This window comes from Cygnus olor, chromosome Z (genome assembly GCF_009769625.2).
Source record: "Cygnus olor isolate bCygOlo1 chromosome Z, bCygOlo1.pri.v2, whole genome shotgun sequence".
NCBI classification, from domain to species: Eukaryota; Metazoa; Chordata; class Aves; order Anseriformes; family Anatidae; genus Cygnus; species Cygnus olor.
In genome coordinates this window covers 35,753,659-35,778,860 of record NC_049198.1, presented here as the reverse complement: position 1 = coordinate 35,778,860, position 25,202 = coordinate 35,753,659, and the positions used below count along the sequence as shown (strand labels likewise).

Below are 25,202 nucleotides of genomic sequence, written 5' to 3'. Positions count from 1 at the left end.
GTTATGTGTACCTTTAGCACTGGGGGCATAAATAGTCAAATACAACAATAATATAGATTTCCAGTGTAAGCATCATGGCAGAAAACAAATTATATATTTCTATGCAAGTTATTATTTTGCTATTTTTTTTTCTCTTGCCATTCCCATACTTGTAAAAATAGTCAATAAATAAAAAGTGATGGTAGCTACTGTTGCTTGGCTGTTGCTTTGAGGGCCCTATGATGAACCCACTATGAATAGGTTCAGTTTGATGTGCAGTATGTGTATCTGTCTGCAGAAAGTAAGACTGCTCAGAGTTTTCATCTGAAATGTGGGCTTTTTCAGAAGCGAAGTTAACAAAACCTCTCTGGGGTATGGACAGTGCATCTCTTGTTTTTCCTTTTTTTTTTTTTTTTTAAGATGAAAGAATGTTGTCCAAGAAAGCTTGTCAATAATTCAGGATTCAGTTCTAATTTACAGCTTGTGAAGGTCTGACAGTCTGACAAAACAGAGATTAAAATATGAAAGCCATTTTATAAAGGGAAGGATGGAAAGACTAGGAAATCAATCTCTCCCCAAAAAGACTGATTGTGTTCTTACTTTACAAATCTGGAAATATGGAAGCCCATCACCCACCAGTAGTGAAAAACGACTGTTTCAGAAACGGAGAGATAGGAAGAAATGGGAAAAAAAAAAAAAAAAAAAAAATTATTTATTTATTTATTTATTTATTTCCAACAGGAAACCTTAATTTTTCGTGGTGTTTAACTTACTTTGTTTGATTTTTTTTTTTTTAATATCAAAATGTTTTTATGGCTTAAGAACTCCCATCCTGGCAAGGTGACTGTTTCTTTTAACAGCCAAAATTTGCCTGCAGTTCTCTGAGCTAGAAGGACGCATACGCAAGCTGTTTCCACTTTCCAAACTTATTATTTTGTCAGACTGTATTGTCATGTTGCTAACCAGGCTTTCCTATATCACTTCAGGTTGTAAATTCAACAGAAAAATAGAGATGGTGAAAAAGTGCCTTTCCTTTTAGAGAGGGAGAAACAAATTTGATGTAGGTAGGAGCAAGGGAGTTGTTTGTAAATCTCTTTTTTCCTCCTGTCCCTTCCCTTCTTAGTTTGCTTTATGCAGAGCATATTTGAAAGTTTTAGGAATTAGAAAACCCCCAGGAGCGATGAAAGGCCTTGCAGAGGGATCTGGATAGAATGTCGCACTGGGCGATTAGCAATGGCATGAAATGGCATATGAAGCTCAACAAATGAAAATTCCAGGTGCTGCAGATGGTATGGAGTAATGCTGGACACAGGCACAGTTTTGGAGACCAGTGGCTGGAGAGCAGCCCTGCAGAATGGGACCTGGGGGTGCTGGTGGATAGCAAGTTCAACATGAGCCAGCTGTGTGCCCTGGCACCCAGGAGGGCAAACTGCATTTTGGGGTGCATTAACACAGCACAGCATATAGAGGTGATTCCTCTGCTATATTTAGCGTTTGTGCAGCCTTGCCTTGCATGTTGTGTGCAGGTCTGTGCCCCACAGCACAACAAGGGTGTTCAGGTACTTGAAGGCACCCATAGGAGGGCAGCAGGGCCGGCAGGAGGGCTGGAGGGCATGCCCCGAGAGGAGAGGCTGCGCACACTCGGGCTGTCCGGCCTGGAGAAGAGGATGCCGAGAGGCGACCCCACGGCTCCCTGCAGCTCCCTGAGGAGGGGAAGCAGCAGGGAGGTGCCGCTCTCTGCTTCTGGTCACCGATGGCAGGGTGCACGGGCACGGCACAGAGCTGCACCAGGGGAGGGCCAGGCTGGGCGTTAGGGAACATTTCTGTGCCGTGAGGGTGGTCAGGCACTGGGACAGGCTTCCTAGCCATGTGGTTGGTGCCCCGTGCCTCTTGGTATTCATGAGGCATTTGGACAATGCCCTCAGTAACACGCTTTGGCTTTTGGACAGCCCTGAGGAGGTCAGATGATCTTTTTAGGTCCCTTCCAACTGAACTATTCTGTTCTGTTCTGTTCTGTTCAATTCCGTTCCATTCCATTCCATTCCTATCCTATCCTATCCTATCCTATCCTATCCTATCCTATCCTATCCTATCCTATCCTATCCTATCCTATCCTATCCTATCCTATCCTATCCTATCCTAATCATGGATCACAGTAAGCAGATGTTGGAGACCTTCTGCCAAAGTTTTATCAGCACTCTTCTTATGCTTCCTGAAAACTAGAACACTTGTTGAAAGCATGCTTTTAGCATATGTTTTGCAGCAGCATTCATTTTTACTATGGTACCAAGCTCAAGTCCTCTTAAAAGAACACAGGACCTTATTTTCTTCTTAAGTGCTGCTGTTGTACATTGGTTTAAATCTACTGAGTGCAGAGGAATAGCTCTTCGTTTCACTAGGGTAAAAGGAAATTAGCTAGGGTATTTCTCTAGTTTCTCTGAATCTAAGACAGTTTTTAAAGTCCATTTGCCTCTTTACCATAATTACTGTTTTTTCCCAAAGATGAAAGGAAATTAATTTCCCCTTTATTATAATAAATAAATTAATTGTGTAATTATTTTTCTAAAAACATTTTTTCTAAATCTTACATAGATTTGAGGACACTAGGCTGTGGTCAGAAGGTACGCAGATTGCAAAGCATCCCACCACCACATCAGGTGTCATCGAAGTTTTCAGAACATGCTGAAGCAGGAACACAGCTGAAGAAAAAGCAAAGGCACCAGAAAAAAGCATACTGTGGGGCTGGATCTGCACTCTTTGTAAAGGAATTACACCGACTCCAGGCTGGGATTGCAGATGTGCATGTGGCCCACAGGTTTTGAGATATGCCTTGAAAAAATGGATGAGATTCTGGGAGGGGTCAGGGTTGACAGGGCAGAGAATTCCTCCTTTCTGAAGAACACTGTCACTGAGAGATGAGATGGAAGAGCCTGTTGTGCGAGCAGAGGGGAGGGACTCACTGTGACACAGAGGAAGTTGGCTTCTACTGTGGCAGCAGTACCAGCAGTTGTGGCAGCAACTGGCAGACCTTTGTGAAATATAGAGTAGCTTTCCCACATTAGACTTGAAGGGCTCTAAAATAGATATCAAAGAAGTCTCCATTCTTTGCACAGTTTTCTGCTTGTATTCATGATGAACAAACACTTGATGATACCACTCAGTGCAGACAGCTTATTATTTCAGACAAGGGAAATTCAATCTTTTGCTCAAAAGTGTTTTCTTTCTTCTCTGTGTGGCTCAGTGTAAAATGTCCTATATTCAAAATGAAATCAAGGCCTTAGGGTTTCATAGATAATCCTGACTGAGAATCCTGCCTCTCATTTTGCAGAAGTTTCTGTCCTGAGGCAGATTCCTAACATTAAGCGTAGGTAAGATGTGTTCTGGTTTAGACCTTTTTTGCTTTTGCATTGCATCCTTCCCATAGAAATGGTCACACAACTTTTATGACTGGACTGTGACCTCCTCTGGCTTGAAGGAGAGCACAGCACTTCTGCCTGCAGAGGCTATGACAACACAAGCTTGCTGATGTTCACATCTTAGCATCCTTTGCCTACTAAACAAAGGGTTACTGAGCTTGGCTTCTGCTTTTGGATCACTCTGCTTGTATTCACTTAGTGGAAAAAAGTTGGTACTGTGGTAGTCTTCTACAGTACTGTTTGGGCAGGGACCACAATCTGAAGGGCACATTGAATTCAAGGCTGCATATATTAGAAGCACTAATCTATTGTCTCAGAAATTCTCTGCAAGCGGTAGCATCCATCCTGAGGCAAGCCGCCTCTTTTTAATTTCAATTTTTAATTTCACTAGAAAAGAAAATAGTCTATTCTCCTTGCAGGTGCCCCTAATTGTGTAAATAGGACATGGAAATGTTCTCGGATTTCACTGCCAACCTCATCCTGTGAGTTGGTTTCTATTTGCTTTGTTTTACTCTGGGCACATCATTTATTTGTGGTGAATGAAGGGCACTACTTACATTACAATTGTCATTTAATTCACTTGAGATAAGTGGCTCAAAACCATCTTATCTTCTATGTTAAAACCCGGATGTTAATAGAACTACCTTGTTGAATGAATTCCCTTCTCTTAGTAGTCTTAAATTCATTGATTTATGTGCCTGGGTTTCCATTATCTCCTCTCTTGCTTTTCACTTTCTGTCTGCATGGCCACATTTTGTGTACAATCAGTAATATTTGTTTCCATTGCAGTCATGACTTATGGATGGTTAATTTCCCGAAGTACAGGAGTTACTGGATTTAGGACAGACTTGACAGCATTTTCTGCTCTAGAGGCCATCTGAAAGGAAAGTCATTCAATCATGTAGGATGTGTCCTATACAGGTGTCAAAGTATGTGTGGAAAATTTGGTTTCTGTAATGCATGCAATATAGCAGAGAAAGTGGTTGGCCCAATTTATGTACAGTTTGTGATAGTTTCTATGCTGCTGTTGTGCCTCAGGTGGCTTCCTGGAATTACTCACACTTTGAAATGGTGTGAAGGAGAGAAGTGTTGGACCTAATTATCCGTATGTTGGTGTACTTGTTTAGATAGCTTTGATTCCTTTCAGTTTTCACAGATGTTTCAATTATCTGCATTATTTCTCCACTTACGTTTTCTCTACATCACTTGGTGTGACTGTACTTTCCTCTGAATACATACAACAAAAAATGAGCTTGAATAAGAGGAGTCAAAGTCTAACATATTTCTATTTAGAATGCAAGTCATCAATATTTGAATGAAGTCTAAATTTTTGAAGAACCTTCATGATAGCCAAGAGTTTGCTTCAGCTCCTTATTATCATAGAGGCCAAACATGAAGTCTGTGTCCAAAGAGAAAGTCCATGGTAGTTCAGAATTGTGGAGCTTAGATTGAGGGATTCGCTTCACGTTAAAACAAACAAATAAATGAGAAATAGTCTTTCCATTTAAGAGCTTGCATGTTTGTGAGTACTGACCTTTAGCTCAGCAGTTCCTTCAGAAGGAGGCATGTTTTCCATTTTCAGCATAGCATTTCCACATACTGGACTTTTGAACTAGCAGGTCATGGGCAGGCCACTGTTATTGCTGGGGTCTACCGGAATAGGGGAAAAGGGTCCTTCATTTGCTTCCCAGGTGCAGCCAGAAGACAGTCAATTCCCTCAGATACATGTTAGTATTTGCCATTTCTGACCCCAGTATATGTGGGTGTACTTGACTTTTCCAAACCTCTACCTTCTTTTCAAGGACTGGTAGCCATCTGTCCAGACAAAGCTGATGACTGTTTCATACTAAATCATTTTTCACTCCAGATGTACTGTATTACTGAGACCTGAGATATCATATGATCACTAGGATGAAGGATGACACAATTAATCTATGTAATCCACTCCCTACCATTTCAGCAGGCACACCAGATGCACCATGATGTCTTCAATCCTGATTCATTCCCTCATTCCTTTCTCTGATGCCCTTAATTGCACTCTTTCTTTTGGCCAACAGTTTTGCAGCCTAGGAAGCATCTAAAGCTAGAAGTTTTCTTGAATCTCTCCAAGCTTCTAATGTAGTTATTTCCATGAGTTTTGTTCCTTGATAGTGTGAACACATAAAGCAGACAACATAAAACGTAATGGATGCCTGTCATCTGTACAAGAAGCTCTTGACAGTTATCAGTCTAGAAGATAAGTCGCCCTCATTCAATACCTCCCTAAGTTGCCCTCATTCAATACCTCCCTAGCAGTTTTAAAGATACCATTTTACAAGCTATAATATCCCTGCAAGCCTGAAATGCAGCTGAGCTCTTCGATACTTGAGTAGGTCAGATGTCCCTCTGTTGTCTCTGCTCCTGCCACCCCAGACAGGATTCACTGACCTGGTCTGCATCCTAAGTATGGGCACAGCTTGTTCACAGTAACACTGGACATTAACATCCTTGCTGGACATTAACCTTGCTTCACGTAAGGAAGCAACATTGTCTACTTAAACTGGTCAATCTTTGTGGATTACAGATGAATTCTCTGAGGTCTGATATGTGAATCTCTTGGATTTTGGCTTATATGAAATACTTTCCTTGCTCTCTCTTGTCTCAAGTAAATACCGAGTGTATGCCTCTACTTGATCTATGGCAGTGCTATACAATCTTAGATGTAAAAGTATTTGCTCCATCATTGCTGGTTAGGTGCAGTGGGTATGCACATACAGGGAAGAACTTCACTAGGTCTTGCTTTAGTAAGTTACAAAATCTGTCATCATGAGTTTGTATAAAATGTGATATGCAGTGATTGTGTTAATGTACTGAAATCTGAGAGCTCTCATGCATGAAATAATGATGGCTTTATAATACTTCATAACAGGTCTGATTACTCTTTGCTGTCTTGGTGGAGAGGGGTATAAAACTTAGTTCTCAGTTGGAGGGTATAGATACATCGTTGTATTCATTTTGTGAAGTTAAACCCATTACCAACCAAATTTAGTATCCCTAGATATAGATATCTACCTGTTTACTATCAAGAGCACATTCCAGTATTAAAGGATACTGTTTCCACAAATAATTTATTAAAACTATTGGACTGTTTGGACCTTTCTTTTGCTAATGTCTTGTGTCAGATGACAAAAATAATGCAGCCACATATTTTTTGCATGTGCTCTCACTATTACAGATCCTGGAACTTTCGAAAGTGAATTTTGGCATCAGTTTCTCTGTTGTTTCCTGTGCCTGGCTAGGATGAGTGAGTTCCGACAACACAATAGTTACTGAGTCTATGCTATTGCCTGCATTTGCACAGATTTATATATATATATATATATATATTTTTTTTTTTTTGGGGGGGAGGGGGAGATTAATGACAATCAGGATTTTTAAGACTTCCTTTCTACTTGCTATACTTTCTATTTTGAACGAGTCAATATTCTTAATAATTGCTTATGTTATTTCAAAGAGAACATGTTTGAAGGAGATAGGAAGATAGTTGTATTTATTTCTGCAAATTATCACGTGAGCCTTTAGGTGCTGAAATACAGCAAGTCAACAAAGCCCTCCGAACTGTACAGATAATACCTAAAATCATATTGATGAGTATTGAAGAGACAGTAGAATGTTTACTCATTGAGGGTATTTGAGATGAGATTAGCAGGAAGATTGTAACAGAATTTGTTTATTGGTTGCACATGTAGAAAGCAAGATAAAAAATGTGAAAAAAGACAGGAGTGGCTATGTGAAATATAGTGAGCTCAGTACGGGGCTTTGCTTGAAGTTCACTTGGTCATTAAAAAGGATGACCATGATGACTGTGTGCAGCTTTTGAAAGGGACACAACCACAACAACATGTAATAGCAAACCCCAGCGTATTGGCCTCCTTCCAGATTCCCAGTGGTGGCATTCTGATGTGGGCGAATTCGGAGGGCTGGCTGACCACATTTCATTCTTTTCCCACTGATAAGCACTGTACATCTATAAATGTGTGTTCCTCTTCTGTTAAACTTTTGCCTGACTTCACAGTGAAGACAATGTGTGTGCAAATATGTCAAACCTCTCTTTCTCCACTATCACTTCTATTCATTTGGATGTGATCACTGATCCATCTTTTCCAGCGCTTGGTGAAAGAGTCTATGTGCCAAAGAAGAAATGAAGTTTTGCATCCAGAATTCAACATTCTGATATGACACAAAGAAAAAAGCTCCTGAGCTGGGTGGGAATTCAATTGAGTTTTTTTTTTTTTTTTTTTTTTTTTTTTTTTTTTGTACTGTTATGATCACAAGTATTTCTAACTTCTCTCAACCGATCTCTTCTTTTATGCACATTTACTTTTGGTATCAAGACCACTTACCATCTAAAAGCAGAACCTTGTACCATCCATGTGCCCCACCAAAATGTTTTCATTGTCCTGATATTATTGCCACATCCAATATTTATATGGAATATACTTTGATACTCTGCACTTGGATGCTCCTCTTCCTTTCACAGACATCTAATCTATCGTCTATCCTTTGGTAACCCAGTCATGTAGCTGGATCTCTGATTGCACCTCCATTGCTTGGAAGAAAAAAGATTTGCACAAATAAAGACTCAGCTTCAGTGATTTTCTTTGCAGCCTGTCTGTTAATCATCAGTTCCTGACATAGAGCACGCCCCATTTCTCTGGTGCATTTTCACATTTCTGTCTTTACTTGGACATTATTGTAGTTCTACCTGAGCTAGAGATTTCTATAACATTGAAATCTTGAGAAATCCTCACAGGATTCCTCCTACTTCTCTGAATAATGCTGTACTTTATCTTTAGCTCTCAGAGAGCTGTGCTGACTGTGAAGACTGTGGTCTTCAGAATACATAATAGAATAACAGAATACAGAAAATGAAATCAAACACCCTGGATTCTGGTCCTGGGCTGTGGCTCCAAGTTAACCATTCTAGGTTTAAACATGTTTTTAATATGAGCTGGTAAACTGTTTAGGTGTTTCATCTTAACTTCTGTTTAGATGAACCAAAGACCCTTTAAGGCAGGGGAGTTGCATTCATTTTACGATTTAAGTTTGGTTTGTAGTTCTTAATGATTTCAAAAGGTGTTCTCATCTGATTTTCATCTTGCTTTTAACTATGAGATACTCTGAGCAACACAGATGCAATTTAATCAAACAAAAGAGTGCTGCTCTCAGCATGATCAGCTTACACAGGGGAAGAGCTATAGTTCATACCTTAATGCCCCCACATGAGGGCACAACACTCTTGTGTAAGATGTTGCAAGAAATGCTTGTTTTCAACCTGTATTAACATGTGTAACCGATTGCAATGCAGCACTTCGTGCTGACTGCTTGGCTGCACCATGGAAGCTGGAAATGTTGCATAACAGAGGGCATTTTATGAGACAGGAATGAGCAGGTTAAGCTGAAGATTCTTGCTTTGCGAGCCACGAGTGAATGCTGTTTGTATGCATTGTGAGTCTGTAGAAAAATATGCATTACCATTCAAGATCTGATTTGTCCTCCATCTAATCTGATCTCCTTAAATGTGGAGTGAGCAGCTAAAGGGGAAAGCTGCAAATATCCTTCTGCCTGAAGCCTGAAAATATGCACCGACCCATGACAACAAGTTACACCATCATTTGTGGAAAGAACTTTTCTTCTCAGTTCTGAATATTTTGCTTTCCAGATTTTTACCAAACCTGTGATCAGCTTGCTGTGTGGAGTAAACAATGATGTTTGATTTGTTTCTTTTTATTTGTCTTTTTAATGTATAGTTCCATTTTTGGGGGGATTCTTTACTCAATCCTTTCTCCAGACTTGCATGTATTCTTTTATCTGCCTTTGAAACCGCTGTAAATCTGAAATACTTTTTCTGAAGTGGGCTAGGAGAACCAATACACTTACCACAGATTATAGGTGATCATTGTATTTTTTAATGTACTTTGAATTCTTGGCTTGCTTTTTTCTTGAGAATACAGAGGTTATGTTGGTGTTAGTTTTTGTTCAGGAAAACTGTGGCTAAAAATGTCTTCCAACAATGGAGCTGTCTGAGATGAAGGGAATTGGATGCTGACTATTGACTTGGGAAGAAACAAAAATCTGCCATGCTCTTTCACAAAATCTATTTGGGGTCTCATATATAACTTAAATAATAAATATTATTTATTGTTATACATACATTATGTCTATTATTGATATCAGTATTGTATCTGCCCTTTGCTAGGAAACTGACCTCAAAACCTCCATTGTGCTAGGCATGGGGATAGTGTTAGAGACAAAATAAAATTTAAGGAGGGACCATAATACCTTTATTTGTGTAGTCCCAAAGCCCAATAAATACAGGATTCCCATCACTAGAACAACCTGCAGGCTCTGTATTAACTCTATGAGACCTCAGGACTTACTAGAATTTGAATTTCTCTTGGCTTGCCTGGGGCTTTGTTTTATTCTAACTTAACAGCAATTCTTCTAATGTCCAGGTGGCCATCACCTTATTTATTTTAGTTCTGCTTGTCTCTGCGCAATCATGTTCTATTGCCACAATTTTATATAGCTAGTGGTAACCTGTAGTTATTCTGTGCAGAATGCAAAGCTTATGACTCCACCATAGTGATGCAATGCAAGGCAATACAGGCCTGGTGTGATAGCAGAGGCCTTGAAAATGCAGACATGGGATGTGGCATAGAGGTGTACATGTGGCGTGATATGAGGGAGGGAACAGGTAACAGTAGAACTGAAGACCCCAGGGCTATAAACAATTAGACTTTTGTTGAGCTGAGAATATCTTCTTCTGACTGCACAGACTGGTAGGTGAGTTACATGCTATTGCCTAGCTATCCACATTCTGCTAACATAGCTTCAGAACATATTTTTTCTTCCCATACTTAACAAATTTGGTACAAGCACATCAAAAATGGTCTATAACAAGTGGGCTGAGTTTCAGCAGCAGCATACACTTGCTGATGCACCTCAACCTGCTTAATCAGAATACAAGTTACATCTCCATTTGTAAGCTGAGAGTGCTCTTTTTAGTCAAAAAACCCCCTGATGCTTAACCTTAAGGACACATGCCCATGGTATTTTCATATGATACAGTATTTCATCTATATGAATGTTTCTGTCTTTGTCCCTGTGTTTCTCCACAATGGCAAGGTCCTGATCATCTTATTTTCACGTGGACAGCACATCTGGAATCCTTTGCTTGGATGAAATTGCTGAGCAAGTGTGAATTATTACCAACGCTGTTTTGAATTCTTGGCTTTCTCATTGTGGACTAGCAGGACATGTTGACATGCAGTAGTTTCTTTTTTCTTCAGAGACAGTGCCTTCTGATGAGAGCTGATGTCAACTGGTGTAAAGTTTGTGTTCGGTGGTGCTGTTGAGAATTAAGTGAACTACACAGAGCACATTATCTACATTCATCTACAAAGCATAAAATCCAAATCTCAGACAGCTGTTGCTTTTGTGGTTGAGAGTGTAGCCTGGGAATAAGAGGTCTATGGTCACTTTCCACATCAAATGTATAAACTGCAGAATGTGAATTTTCTCACATTTTTTCCTACACTGATGTCCTCTATACTAATGTGCTGATTTACATATACAACAGTGTATATAACTGCTAATTTTAAGTTGGAAATATGGACAGCACATGGCTACATGGAATCAGAAGGCTCAGTTGTGCCAAATGGAAAATGTTTGCAGAATGAGTCCAAAACTTCAGCAGAGTAGGTTCCCTTGTTGGGAAATATTTGCTTTCAAGATATCATTGTCTGCTTCTGGGCTACTAGAAATCTAAATGATTCAAAATGGAAATTCTCCAGCATTCGACCCCCCAAGAGTCTGGTGTTCTTCCATAATTCTTAGTGGGCCTAAAAAACCTATGTATTTCCTTGTCATGCTTGATTACAAATACTGGCCAGGTTAACTTGATAGACCCCAATTAAGTAAAGAATAGTTTGGACAAGTGAAACTCAGAGTAGAATTAGCCAAAAAGAAAGAAAAAAAAAAAGAAAAGAAGAAGAAAAACACAAACACCTAAGCAGGCAAGCCTAAGAAATGTCAAAATCTAGGTCTCATCAGCATTTAGAAAATCAGGTACAGTTTGACAAATGCAGTACTAAAACAATAGCAACTGTAAGGTAACCTACAATTTATTCATGACTTCAGCTGTTTACTTCTGACATTAGTGTGCCATCTTGCTGCAGCCACATAACAGTGAATTCAGTACTGGAGAATTATGTAGTTCTTTTATAAATATTTATCATGCCAGAAGTAGTAAAGTGTAGCAAAATGCAAGGTCTAGTGTTCTTCCATTCCTTATATTTAAGAGTCTTGCTCTGTTATTTACATTAGTCTTCAGTAAAATATTTTCAATAATATCTCTTTGGATGCAGAAGTGAAGCTTTTATTGTATCATATGTTGGTGGTGAGTTATCAACGATGATCATATTTCGCTTGTAGTCTGACAGAACGTGTGTTAATCTAATATCTGTGGGCACACATTGCAATTTAGTGCAAAATAATAGAAGACAGAAGATTCAGATTTGCATTTCTGCCCAATTGTGAGGGGTTTATTTTTGGGAAAGTGCTTTTCCCTAGAGCTAACTCTGAAAAATCTCATTCTGTTGTTTTGTGCCTGAAAACAGAGAAAGGAGAAATGTACACATGAAGAGTGGGTGAATAGTTGAGGTATAAAACACCGCCAGATCTTGCTGGTCCCTGATGTAGGCTTAGCTTCATCACAAGGCAAACTGCTTGGCAAACTAGGTCTTCTGCTGCCTGCAGGAGATCCTGTCCTTTTTTCCCATCCTGGGCTCTTCAGAAGACCCCTAGTGTTCACAGAACCAGATGCCTGCAAGGGGGAAAACATAGGTTCAGCAAACTGGTTGTTCCCTTCCTACTACTGTGTGGTCTTCTGGAGGGGCATCTGGGCTACCCACCCTTGCCATGCTGATCTGCAGGACCCCTCATGTCTCCTGCTCCCAACAGGGCCACTGGGTAGGCACAGGCCGCTGCCTTGTGTACGTCTGTCAGGATACAGGACCAAGTGCTTGTGGCAGAGAGCCTGTCTGACACAGGCAGGGGACTGCACAGAAGCTCTGTTCTGGAACACTTTGGGAGCTTAGTGTTGGAAGAGACACCCTGCACACTCTGTGTGTGCAGGTGAGCTGTAATGGGATACTACCTGATGATGTTAATGAAGTGTCATTAATTCCTCATTTGCAAAGTGCTACTGCAGGGCTGTGGTGAACGAGGTGGTATAGCTATTTCCCCCACCCTGTTTGAGTGAATTCTGTCATAAAAAGCTAACATAAGGGCCTCATCAACACATTCCAAAGCCAAGCTTAAGACTAGCTTGCTGTGTTAGAGACTTTTAAGACAGCAGTGGGAAGAAAGTGCACTTAAGGGAAGTGTGAAGCCAACAGATTTGAAGCAGAAAGAATAGGCAGATCATTTTCCCTTGGAGGATGAGGAATAATTCATAGGAATGCTAAAAGACCACAAGTGTGGCCAGAAAGTGTCAGTGCAGCTTGTGCTTGGAAGGTTTTTGTCACAAAGTGCATTTCAAGAAGGTCATGTGGACAAGCAAGAGTAAGCAGACATTGGCTGACCCTAGGTTGCTCAACATCTGATTTAACAGTGATTTTGCTAAGTATAGAAGCTCTTTCAAATAAATAACTCAAATCTGGACTAGATGGAGCACTGGAAAGCATACATTCAGACGGGAACACTCTGACTTTGACAGGAATGATGTATGAGACATAAAACCAGAGGCCTCCTCTCACTGTGAGTCCCATGGGCTTATTCCTAAAGTCCTTAATCAGCAAAGTTCACATTGACTCCAGCAGGTTTAAATCAAACCAGAAAGGGACATAAACTGTTATGTCTCTGGGAAGAAATCACATGGTGAGATCCAAAGTCTGTCTTTGACAGGATAAGCCTTCCTTACACTGCTCTGGCCTGGCCACAGCATGGAAAGAAGGAGGTCACCAGTGCTGGATAATCCATGCTGGTATTTTAGTTCCAGTCAGGAGTGAGTTTCTGCAGAAAATCGGCTAGTCCTCACTGTCCTCATTTTGGTGCACATTATGGAGCAGTCTTGCAGTACCTTGTCTGAGCTCCTTTCACAAAGAGAGATGATCTCTGGCTCCTCTGGCAGAGCACTGGACTACAGCTCGTCTAGGGTAAACCCACCCTGAGGTGTCTGTATGGTGGATGCTGGGCCTTCAAAGCTTTTTTTGCTCCTATTAAGTCGCACTAATTGCCAGTCTACAGATACACAAATACTTTCTGTTTCACCCTTTGCTTGAAGCCACAACTGAGCCCGGTTATGGCTAGACTGCCTTTTTGTTGGTGTTGTTGTTATGTGTGGGAGAAGCATCCAGCATTGAGAGATCTTGATTCTGTAATGGGACTTATTTTTGCTCTTGTGAACACCTGTAATAGTAGTGATTGGTAGAGAATAATACTGAATCTGCTTCAAGAAATGATAACTCCATAGTTTCAGCTCTGCAAAGTCTCTGAAAAGTGTCTGAGTTTTAACAAATCTGGCCTTGTCATGTCTAGGCTAGAAGTCGCAACAGTAGCTCAGCTTTAATGTTATACAGTTCTGCGTGGCCTAAAGGATTTTGTATAAAAAACAATGCAAGAAACACTGAAGATAATTAGCAACAATCCTATAATGAAAAACACAAACTGGTTTTATACACAGCCCTCTTTCATTCATGAAGAAAACAAAAAATGTCACTTCCCTACCATTTCTTTCAGTAACACAACTTTGGTAAAACACCTGCAGCCTGGTAAATAATGCGTTGCCCAGACAGAGTACAGACTTCTAAATAGGTAACTGCTTTGGATTTAGACGCAATATTAATTAAGAAATTTGGTGAGCCCCTGAAATAAGTGTGATATGTTTTAGACGATTTCCATGTTTCTAAGATTTACTCTCATTGAAAAAAAATAGAATGCATGTGACTTTGATTTTGTTTTGTATAATTTAAGGGAGTAAGCATATATTAATCAACACTAATTTTAAGAATTTTTAGCTTCAGAAGTAACTTTACCTCAGGGTTCCATATTGAGAAATTTATTGTTTACCATGTCAATAGACCTGTATTGACTCAAATCCATAGATAGGTAGGAGGATGCCATGTTTTTTGTTGTTTTGAAAAAGTCACTCCAGGGTAGCTTCACTGATCTCTAGGAGTTATGGTACTTCTATGTGCCACTGCAAGTAGCAGTAGAAATTGACCCTTTCCTGGGAGAGCATACAGTGACGTCTAGTGTATACAGCTATATAAGTGAAAACAGACTGGAAAGCACCACAGCTTTAGGAGTGGTCACCTGGCTTCATATGAGACTATCTCCAGAACTAATATACTTACAGTGATGTAGAGGTTTTAGAAGCTTCAGCTGGCAGAAACAGTGATGCCTTCAAAGTCAGCACCAGCAGTCAACAACTTACATAACTGCTTTGGGAAGTAACAAATTATGTTTTCCACATTTTAGGTGCTGTCCTCCAGAAAATCTCCGCTAGAGCCAAAGGGTGGATTGTTCTGTTCACCCGTCTGTTGATTCTCTTGTTCACATGGCAGCCTTCATTCCCCCACCCTGACACCTTAAATGTGCCGCAGTATAGCTTCTCCTTGCAGATGTGCCCGCTCACCAGCAGCAAGGCCTGTGCCGGTGCATCACATTGTTGATCTACGGGAGCTGATGGAACTACTTTAATCTGAAGGCTCTGGCTTACTACAGAAGTGGCTTTTTCAGAAAAGGAAGGATTCTGTGAAGTACTGAAAGAACAGCAAATAGCAAAAATGTGATGAAATTATTCACATCATTATTTTCATCTTTAGAGCTGTTCTGTAAGTTTTCAGGAGCCTGATCATAGGAGGTGTCTATTTGTTTATCAAGGTACAAACATCTGCTCTCAGCATGTATGCTCAGACTTTCATAGGAGATACTTCCTTGGTATTGTTCCTGCTGATCTCAGAACAAGTGCAGCTAGTTATGGCAGGAGGACATCAAGATCATTATGGTTCATGTCTCTATTTTCCTGCATGTGTGCCATTTAAAGCCAGAGCACTGCTGTCCAAGTATGAGTGCATGGAGGAGTGAATAGAGACTCCCAAACTGTCACTTATCTACTCAAGTGAGCTCAGTAAGTGTGCAAAGTAGGACAATAAATTAATGAGAAATGGAACAAAAGGAACATTAAATGGAGTTTCCAGTCCAGTACAATATGGAGTACTTGACTGTATTTCAGATTATATTTTTTATTTTCTTCATCCAGGTGAACATGTTTTTCTTAGGCTGTTTTTGTTGGCTTTGCTGACTTTTTGTGACTGCAGGCTATGGAATAAGACAGAAACAACCCATTCTTCGTGCAGGGTGTGATTTTGGACTTGGTATAATCAAAGCTATAGCATTCATTGCAATGCTCACTTATCCACTGTTTTATAGTTGTACCCTGCAGCCAGGTTATAGAAGGTATTTTCAGTCAGCTATCTAAAATGACCTGTGAGGCACTAAATCCCCTGTTATTTTTTTCCCTTGCAGATGTCACCATTGTCCACATCTGCCCATCAGGCCCTATGACAAGAGCGAGAAGCCATGTGTGCTATCGGAGTACATGGAGAAATACCCCCTTTATCCCTGCACACTTCCCAGAGACTCATTCAAACCAAAGGATGAGTACAAGATGGCACAGATACCCATGGAAGGCATCTCAACTGCAAAGTACGAAAAGGAGTGAATGAGAATGAGGGTTGTGTTTTAGAGAATGTGTGTTTTAGAGATGGGCAATAGAAAAAACAAAAAATGATTGCTTTCCACAAGGGGAACCTGAAGAAAACAACTCTGGGGTTGTACAAGCACTGGTGAGGAGTGATGGATGTCTGAGGCCAGTTGTTGCAGTGGAGGGAAGCAGTTATTTTTCTTGTACTTCCAGGAGGCTGAGATGTGATCTGATTGAAGAAAACACAGGCCACAGCAGCACGGTTATGGCCCTGGTGTTTGCTCGCTTCCTGTTTCGGGAAGGCTTCTGGGAAAGAAGCTGAAATATTGCCTGGGAAACTACGGATGATATTTGGGGATTATTTTTGTTTTGTTCTGTGCTTTGTGTGGCACTTTGTACACTGTAACACGAGTGACTGGTTTGTGAGGAGGTATGAATATGGTAAAGCTTGATGACTGGAAGGGGGTTGTGGGTGTGCTCCTCAGGGTAGTCCCTGTGTAGTGCTGGGCAGTCTTTCTTCTCGGCTATGCTGCAGCCTAGTGCTGGTGTTCAGCAGAAATCCTCACGCTTGCACTGTTGCCTGATATTTGCTTTCTTTGTGCTCAGATGCACAGTCACAAACAACCTCACACTTGCCTTTGCTGAGCTGAGTAAGAGACCAAGGAGATGCCAATGGCTATTAATAAACTCTTAACACCATCTGTATGTCCTTATCCTGACAAGCTTTATGAACTCCTTCCCCTCTCTATGCCTTTTTAAGTGTTGTCAAACTAAAACACAAATGCTGCCATTGAAGGCCAAAATGCCTGACTTTCACTCATAGTAGGGATGCCTCTCTCTATGTTAAAGGTTTCAGCAGGGACTGAGAGGGCTTTGATGAGACATCCTCACACATCACTTCTATGTGTGCCTCCCACCTAGAGCCGAAGCAGCTAGATGTCCATGTGTCTGCCCATAAATCCTGGGCTCATTTGTGTCCTCTTAAGGACAGTAAGGAGGTGCAGCCACTATGTGGGTTCTGTCAAGGAGTCCTAGAAACTTCTTGGTCAACCAGAAAAACTACCCTTGCTTGGACAAGGATGGTGATTCCTATAATAACTATTACTCCTGAAGTTTAGTGAAAAGTTTCTGAAAAGAAGAAACTAATTCTACTTGTTTCTTCAGAGTGTGCACTTTATCAAACAACTAAAACTCACCTACCCTTGTAAGAGCAGAATACAGAGCTTGAGCTGCTAGCCATTGGATTGCAAATCTTGCTGTCCTCTGGGCAGCACTCACAAGAAAAGACATCCACCTGGAAAGTGCCAAGGCCTAGTGTAAAGGTGTCACCATATGTTAGACTTCTGCTAGGATCTCTACTTCTGTGTGATTAAACTCCTCTCAGGCAGAGTGAATTGATGCAGTGAACCCTCTGCTGAGCGTCAGATGTTGCAGGGAAGCAATAAGCCTCCTGGACAAAGTTCAGGAGTTGTAGGCAGTACCATTTTTCACAGTGTCTTGGATGCAGGTTGCCACTGACTTACCAGCCCGTCAATCTGTCCGCTGTTGTCTCCACTGCAGGTTCTGTTGCAATGCAATGGACAGAGTGAGAGAAAGTGCTCTTGCTGCCAAGAAATGCTTGATCACACTGGTGAAGAATCACCTGCCTGTGATCAGTTACATGCCCCTGGTACAGGCTCAGCTGCTTCAAAATTGGGTTTTATTGTGCTCTGTGAGTGGCTTGGGAAAGATCATCTCTGTTATTGAACCCTCCCTGCTACTGAGGCTGCTGCATGCCTATTTTATTGTTGCTTGCCTTCTCTTGGCCCCTTAAAAAAGGATACCAAGTGGCTACAACTTGCGTGACATCTGCATAAGGAATTCTAGATGCCCTTGGAATTATTTACTTTTGCATTTCTGTTTTTACCCCTATACTTAAAAATCTGCAGTGTGAATGTTCCTTCCCTCTGCCACATAGTCTTTTGAGAATCTTGTTTATTTCCTAAATTATGTGACTAATACGTTAAATTCAGAGCCTCAGAAAATGTAATGTTAATATTAGAATAGCTCCAGTACTGACCGTTTCTCCTGCCCAACTGCCAAAGGTGTAAAGAAATCGGCATACCACTGAAATATTATTCTGACACTATAAACTGAATTCTCTGGTGCCAGGCAGCAGACTGTCTGTCCTATACAAGAGGATGTGTGTGGTGACATAGGTTCAGGTCAGTGAATGTCAGACGGTGATGTAATTTTCTTCTCCATCTTGTTTCTGTGATGTTTTGTTATGTAACACTACCCCAGTATCTTAACATAGTTGTTTTACAATGGTACATGAGAAAAAGCTGCCTGTCTGACCATACTGATGTTTCATTCCTCAGTTGGTGTCTAGCAGGAAAAATGTTTTGTTCTCTCTCCATCCGGGGCTAAACGGCTGTGCAATGCATTGTCTGGGAAGGCTGTTCCCTCTGTCATGCCTAGATAGCCTGCTGTAATTATTGGGCTTTATAAAAGAAGTTACGTCTTCTGGTATAACTTTCCTGGATAACAGACATAGCTTTGAGGAAGGCCATTAACCTTGCTGGGTGGAGACAAGGGGCAATCTGTCCTGCCCGAGTTTGTCCAGAGCTGCCTAAGGTCCTTTTTCAGAATCTGGATTTCCAAAAGTGAAGGGCTAGTGTGTTTCATAAATGCTTGTATCCTATCCAAACTTGCTTAGGTTGTGAAGGTAAGGGGAAGTAATAATTTCTGCGTATGTCCAGAAGGAGCATAATTTTGTCCTTTAGACAAAAGACATAATGAAATTATTATTCACAGGAGAGATTACATAGCTCATGAAGTGTTGCCACTGAAACTTAAAGAACCTGAAAAACATGTCAAGAGTGATGAAAGCATGGATTTGACCTCCATTTATAGACAAGATTATAACCCCCACCCTATCTGTCAAGTACTTCCTTGCCTCCCCCGTGAGACGAGAGACATCTCTGGTGCCAAGATGGACACAAAATCCACTTACAAAGGTATGTGCCCTTGGTTCTCATTTCAGGACTATTCCAGCAGTATTACCTTTAGGCTATACTGACTATACTCTTGGTGTACTGCATGGTTGGCACACACAGTCAGTGGATCAGACACATCTAAAATGTGCAGAATTCAGTAGGTCTGAGCAGGTCATGAAGCTTGGGACCAGTTTTGTGTGTGCTGCAGAGTTAATATGTGGATATACGAGAGACGTAAGAGAATTATGGACATCCAGAAATTCCATGCAAATGTCCAAAGCACTCAAGCTCTCCTCCTGGTAAAACATGTGAACTGTGCACCTAACTATGCCTTCATTTTTTAAGTAGCAGTAAGTTGGTGTAGGTGGTTTGGCTTCGTGGGACCATGTTCCTTCCTTTCCACCAGCATTACTTCTCTGTCTGCATGCACTGGAAGAAAGCTTTCAGTTACACTGTCACAGTAACTATTGGTTTTGGTAGAAAGACATAAAGAGAAAATTAGAGTTGCCTCACTTTTGCACAGCTGCATAATGGTGCTAGGTAGATAGCTAGTATTGTTGTATTTCTTACAATATTTTTTAATGACTTATTTTTATTGTGCTTTACAAATATGAAAGCTTTTGATTGGTGCTGGCATTGAGATTTGTCCAATTGTACAGAAAAAAATTTTTCTTAAAACTCAAAATGATAAAGGAAGTAAGGAAACAAAAGGTATGTGAACGCAGTGTTAAGAGTACCCAGCTGAAATGACTGCAAGTTGGACTTAAATACAGCTGTGTATTTGCAATGGCAGGAACTGGAATTTTTACATTCAGGATACGGGAAATACTGTCCGTTTAGAATGACTTGCCTTGTGAAGACTATGACCCACAGTGCAAAATACCCACATATACACAATTTTGAACACTTTGTTTTGCATAGGCTATGTAACCAGATGGTATTCATTGGGATAACCTCACTGTGTGCAACAACGGAAGGTTGCTTTGCACAAGCAGAGGATCTTTCCTTCTGTATTTATATATCCGTAACTACTCTGTATCTGAACCAGATGTTCAGATACAGATATCTTTGTTTTTTATCAATATTTAGGTCAATTCCTTAACTGTTACTCCAGAACTCTAATAAAATGTAGCATATATACATTTGGTTATAATTTTCAGTATTTCAGAGAACACTGCAAATAGAAATCTTCATCCAAACCACCTGAAAGATCAAATTGCATACTGAATTTGTTCACTTTTAAAGGCCCAGGTTCACAAAAACAGTTTTCATTGTGCTATTCTCTAAGCACTCCTACGTTTTACTTATCAACACTCCAAGTATGAAATTTTGTAACATGCTATTCCATTAATTATTGTAATTCAAATATTTAAGCAGCATATAAAACACGTACAAGTGCTGCTTTGTTATTAAACTGCCTTTCCTACTGTATTGTCCTATTTCTTCCCACTACACGCACCACAGGTCAAATAACATTGTAGGTTTAAGATGTTGATATTGCATATCACAATTAATGTCAGATGACTTTGCAACTTGAGGTTTCAAGATTCTTATTTATTCTCAGCTACACGCATGGCTGTTTCTATTCATTTGCAGGTATGTAATCTAATTTTAGTGTTGTCTCACTTGTAGTGGGATGTGTGTAACCCTCCAATAACATATGGTTCATATCCTCTACTCCCTCCTGTACCCCCTAATGTTTTCAAGATTGTGCTACAAGGGAAACTATTAATATCTATGGGAGAAGAATTAGAGTTACAATAAAATTGTAACATATTTTGAAGGAGTAGTAGCACTGCTGGCTTACACTAAGTAACATAAATTCATAATGCCTATGAGGTCTCTGAATGTGTAGAGCTTGTAAATTTTTAAAATCGAAGACAGATGGGCTAGCTTGTCATATTTTGAATATTTTGCAAAAGCTGTGCTTACATCCAAAACGCACTGTATATTTTCCAGCAAGGATGATGGGGGAACCTAAAAGGATTTTGGTAGCTCTTGACTGGCACCTGAACTGTCAGATCTCTGAACCAGCCCTTGTGCAGAGATGGGCCGAGTCTCATCAGCAGTCATTTTTTATCAGTGTATTAATACATCCCCTGTAATGTCACACGTTTGTATATGCTCTTGGTTCACCCTGCTGGACCATCTCTCCAGGACAATGATATGCCCTGGGCAGAGGCTCGAGGTGAGGATCCCACCAGAGGGGCAGTGCCTGGTTGTCTCTTATTGCCCCAGCAGAAACATGAGCTTGAACACTCCTTGGGCTAGCAGAGCATGGAGCCTGGACTTCAGTGGCACCAACAGCAGCAGATGAGTATCTATGCTGGCACACACCACCATGGTCATAGCTCTCTGCACTAATTAGCTGCATGAGGGCAGCCCTGCACCCAAGTGCACACATTTCCATTGGACCAGGCCTTTTCCTGTGGACTCAAATGCCTGTCTCCACCAGACTGGGGAGACTTTCCATGGGCTTCCATGGGGGAAGGATTTTGGATGTGGCATGCAGGAAATCCCCTGTGCTGCAGGCCTCATCTCCCTTTCTGCTGCCTTGCACAGGCATCCCTGCAGCCATGTGTGCCCTGCAGTGGGGCCAGGCTGCTGGCTGGGAGCAGCACGGCGCCTGTGGCTGCTCCTTGCTCTCCTGTGGCAAAGCAGAGCAGCTTGATTTAAACCAGAAGGACTTTAAATGGACATCTAATTGGGGAAAAAAAAAAAAAAAAAGACTTTGTTTTTGGTAAACTTCACATTGTAATGAACACATCCTTTGTGTAATTGTGTTTGTGCAGTACTGTGGCTGCTGCTATTCAGGAGGAATAACTCTGTTTGGATTGGAGAGTTTGAATATCCTGATACCTAATTGCATCATTTACTCTCTAGTACTTTGAAATCCAGACTTCCTTCCTGTGCAGAGTCAGCTGGAAGCTTATTTGCCTCATGACTCTCAATGTGGTTTGAAAGGAGGGAAAACTGGGGAAAAAAAAAAAAAAAAAAAGAGACTTGGGTTAGCTCCAAGACTATTTCATTCCAACTTCCTACCAGTAACCATAATGCTCTCTAGGGGAAGTTGCACAAGATTACTAGGGAGGAAAAAAGAAGGGCTTGTGGCTGCTGCATGGGTCTGAGAGCTAGGCAGCTTTGCAATAGATTTCTAGTGTGAATGAGTGCAAATCTTTTAAGTCTCACTGCCTCGCTCTGCCTGGTATCCTGATGAAGAAGGAAGATATTGGTGTCCCTAAAACATCTCCTAGAAATTTTCTTAGTTGTCAATTTAGATAGCAAGATTTCTAGAGTAGGAACCCTCTCTGTGATATGACACAATCCTTCAGATCAGTGCAGATGTGGCCTGCAAATTCTAACAGTTTTGCTAGTAACAGAGAATTGGAGATGGAGAGATAAGCTCCTTCTTGGTTCCTGCTTGTACTGAGAGCAGGAGTGCCATACAGAGAAAGGCCAAGAGCGGAGGAACTTCCACACAGCACAGCTTGCTGACACTAAGATCAGCTGCAAAACTCTGAACTCAGACAACAGCAGGGAGCATCACATCTGTGCATTTAAGAAATCAGGTCATCCTCAGATGAGAAGGTGCGAAGAAGAAAGACAGCTCTGCAGCTTGGCCTTCAGGGTGGAGTGGTGGACATCTGGTTTTCCTTGACCCGGTGATACTGGGTGGGACAACTCTATGGCCTCCTGCAGGCAAAGGCATAACCTGTCTGTGCTCTGGACGAGCCACAACATAGCTGCAGAAAGTTAAAGGAAAGCGTTCAAAGCCCTTGCCATGATACTCCATGTTTGTGATTTCAGGTTGACTGAGCATGAGGACAGCACTCACCAAGTTACCTGCAGAAAATGTTTCTGCAAGACTTAGAATGTTATCTGATTTTCTGAGATTGCATTTCACATCTCTGTAGGCAGGGCGTGGGCACAGCATTATTTTCATGAAACTTGCTGTCTCCTCTGTGTAGATGCTATATATTTCCAGGGGTTAGCACACTGTTGTACAGCGTTTTCTACTGTGACTCTTTCAATAGGTTTCCAACAGGATTTGTCAACGTTACACCAGCAAATACTTGTTATAGCTGAACACTTAGATAGGATTCCTCTTACGTTTCAGATGACTATGTGCTGTGGAATGAACCAAAGACAGAGATGATCAGACCAGATGATGGGTATCATCCATCAGAAGCAAAATTTGACCACAGAACTGTTGTCCAAGATGACTATCTCTACAGGGGACCGGTTGCCACTCAAAGCTGCAAACCTCTGAATCTGAATCAGAAAAGCAAGGATCCCTTTGAGAATATGACAAATTACAGAGTGAATTACGTGCCACACCCTCTGGAGAAACGTTACATCCATCCGTATGAGAAATACAAGCCCAGTGAAGTCCCATTTGATGGTCTCACTACTCACAAAGTTTCTTACAAGGGGGTGCCTGCTAAGCCAGCCAAGCTGGCAAAGCCATATCAGCCAAAGCCTCTCCATGACTGTCCATTTTCCTCTACGACTGAGTTTCAGCAAAAATACCAAGCTTGGCCACTTCATCCTATATTCACCAAAAAACCCGTTGAATATATACCTCCGGTAGAGAAAATGGACCTTCAAACCACTACTCAGTTACACTACAAGCAGCTAAATGGCAAGCCAGCCAAGATGTGCCGATCTCTGGCCCAGCTTAAGAAAAACACTGAGCCATTTGATAGCTCTTCTACAATGAAGGAAGACTATAAGCCCTGGGCGTGCAAGAGGGTAAAGCCTATCACTCATGCCCCAGAGCTGACTTTTCCAGACGAACCAATGGATTGCTTGAGCACCTTTCAGACCCATTATCTGCCTCATCCTCTCACAATTACGAAGAGCTACAAACCTGCCTGGTCAGGCCCTAGGCATCACACTCTGCTAGATGCTAAAACCATCTACGCTACCAGCTACACACCAAAGGGCATTGTTAAATGCTTGGCTTCTTACAAAGACCCACCGGGATACATCTTTGAGGGAACCAATGCTGATGGTCACAAACTCTATATCCCCGCTTCTGAAGGTGAATGCTGGAAAGGTTGACACTGAAGAAAAGAGACTGGAAGTAGCCTTCTTGGGAACGGATTCAAAGAGCAGGGCCTCAATGAGCTAAAAATGACAGCTTGATTTTTTTGGTAACCTTCTTTAAAACCAATCATTAATTTTATATTTGGAAAAAATTTAAAATTAGTACCCAAATATTGTTTTTTTCTGGACCAATTGTATAAATAAAAAACATAAGACCCAAGGACAAGACGTTTGAATCCTTGTTTCTCTATATTTTTATTTTCTTGTTCCCACCTACCTTCTGCTCTTTAATTGAGAGAGATAACCCTCTCATGAGATACTAAGAGAGAGATCTCACAGTGGTATATGCTATTTTAACAGGGGTTCAGCCACTTCCATGATGACAGCGGTATAACCACCTCTTCAGCTTAATTACATGCTGTGGACTCACAGCTGAAAATAACAGCTGGACAACAGGGTTTGAGACCTGGCTGTGATCTTCACTTCCATCAAAAAGACATAGTGCCAGGTACAACTATCACATAAAGATTACAGGAGGTGGCACCTTCATTGTGTCACCATGCTGCCCAGAGCTAGGCTATTGGATATGAGGTTGTCATTCCAAAGACACCACCTTAGCCTACAACTTGCAAGGTAGCCTGGCTCAGTCTTAGAATAGGTGTCAGGAGCTCTTTGCTGAAGGATGCAGTGAGGGTGCCGTGAGTGTAACAGGAATAAAATTGCCATATGTTGTCACAGTTCAGCCAGCAGCTGCAGTTGTATTATCTTTTGGAGAAGGTCAAGGTTAAACTCCTGATCAGAAATTTTCCTTTTCCACATCCCGGGTGCCGTTCCCTAGGCTTACAAATGTTACATTAGCACTATGAATCTTACTGGTTTTAGTGCAATCTACCTTCCTAAATCTTTTTCCCTCTTACTCCAGCCAGCTCTGGCTGTATTCTGAGTCATTAGCTCAAGAGCTAGGGAAAATTGTTGCATGCTGGAGAAAAGGCACGTCTTTTGCCACTCAATGAGTTTGTATTTAGAGAG

The 25,202-nt window shown here is 41.2% G+C and overlaps 1 protein-coding gene across 1 annotated transcript in view; it reads left to right on the top strand.

Moving 5' to 3' along the window:
* SAXO1 (stabilizer of axonemal microtubules 1) overlaps positions 1 to 24,376 on the top strand; it is a 55,929-nt gene extending 31,553 nt beyond the window's left edge. The window contains exons 3-5 of the mRNA XM_040540112.1: positions 15,969 to 16,148; positions 18,943 to 19,145; positions 23,242 to 24,376. Coding sequence (XP_040396046.1) covers positions 15,969 to 16,148; positions 18,943 to 19,145; positions 23,242 to 24,188 — 1,330 coding nt within the window. The 3' untranslated portion in view covers positions 24,189 to 24,376. The remainder of the gene's footprint in view (positions 1 to 15,968; positions 16,149 to 18,942; positions 19,146 to 23,241) is intronic.
* Positions 24,377 to 25,202: the final 826 nt, after the last annotated feature.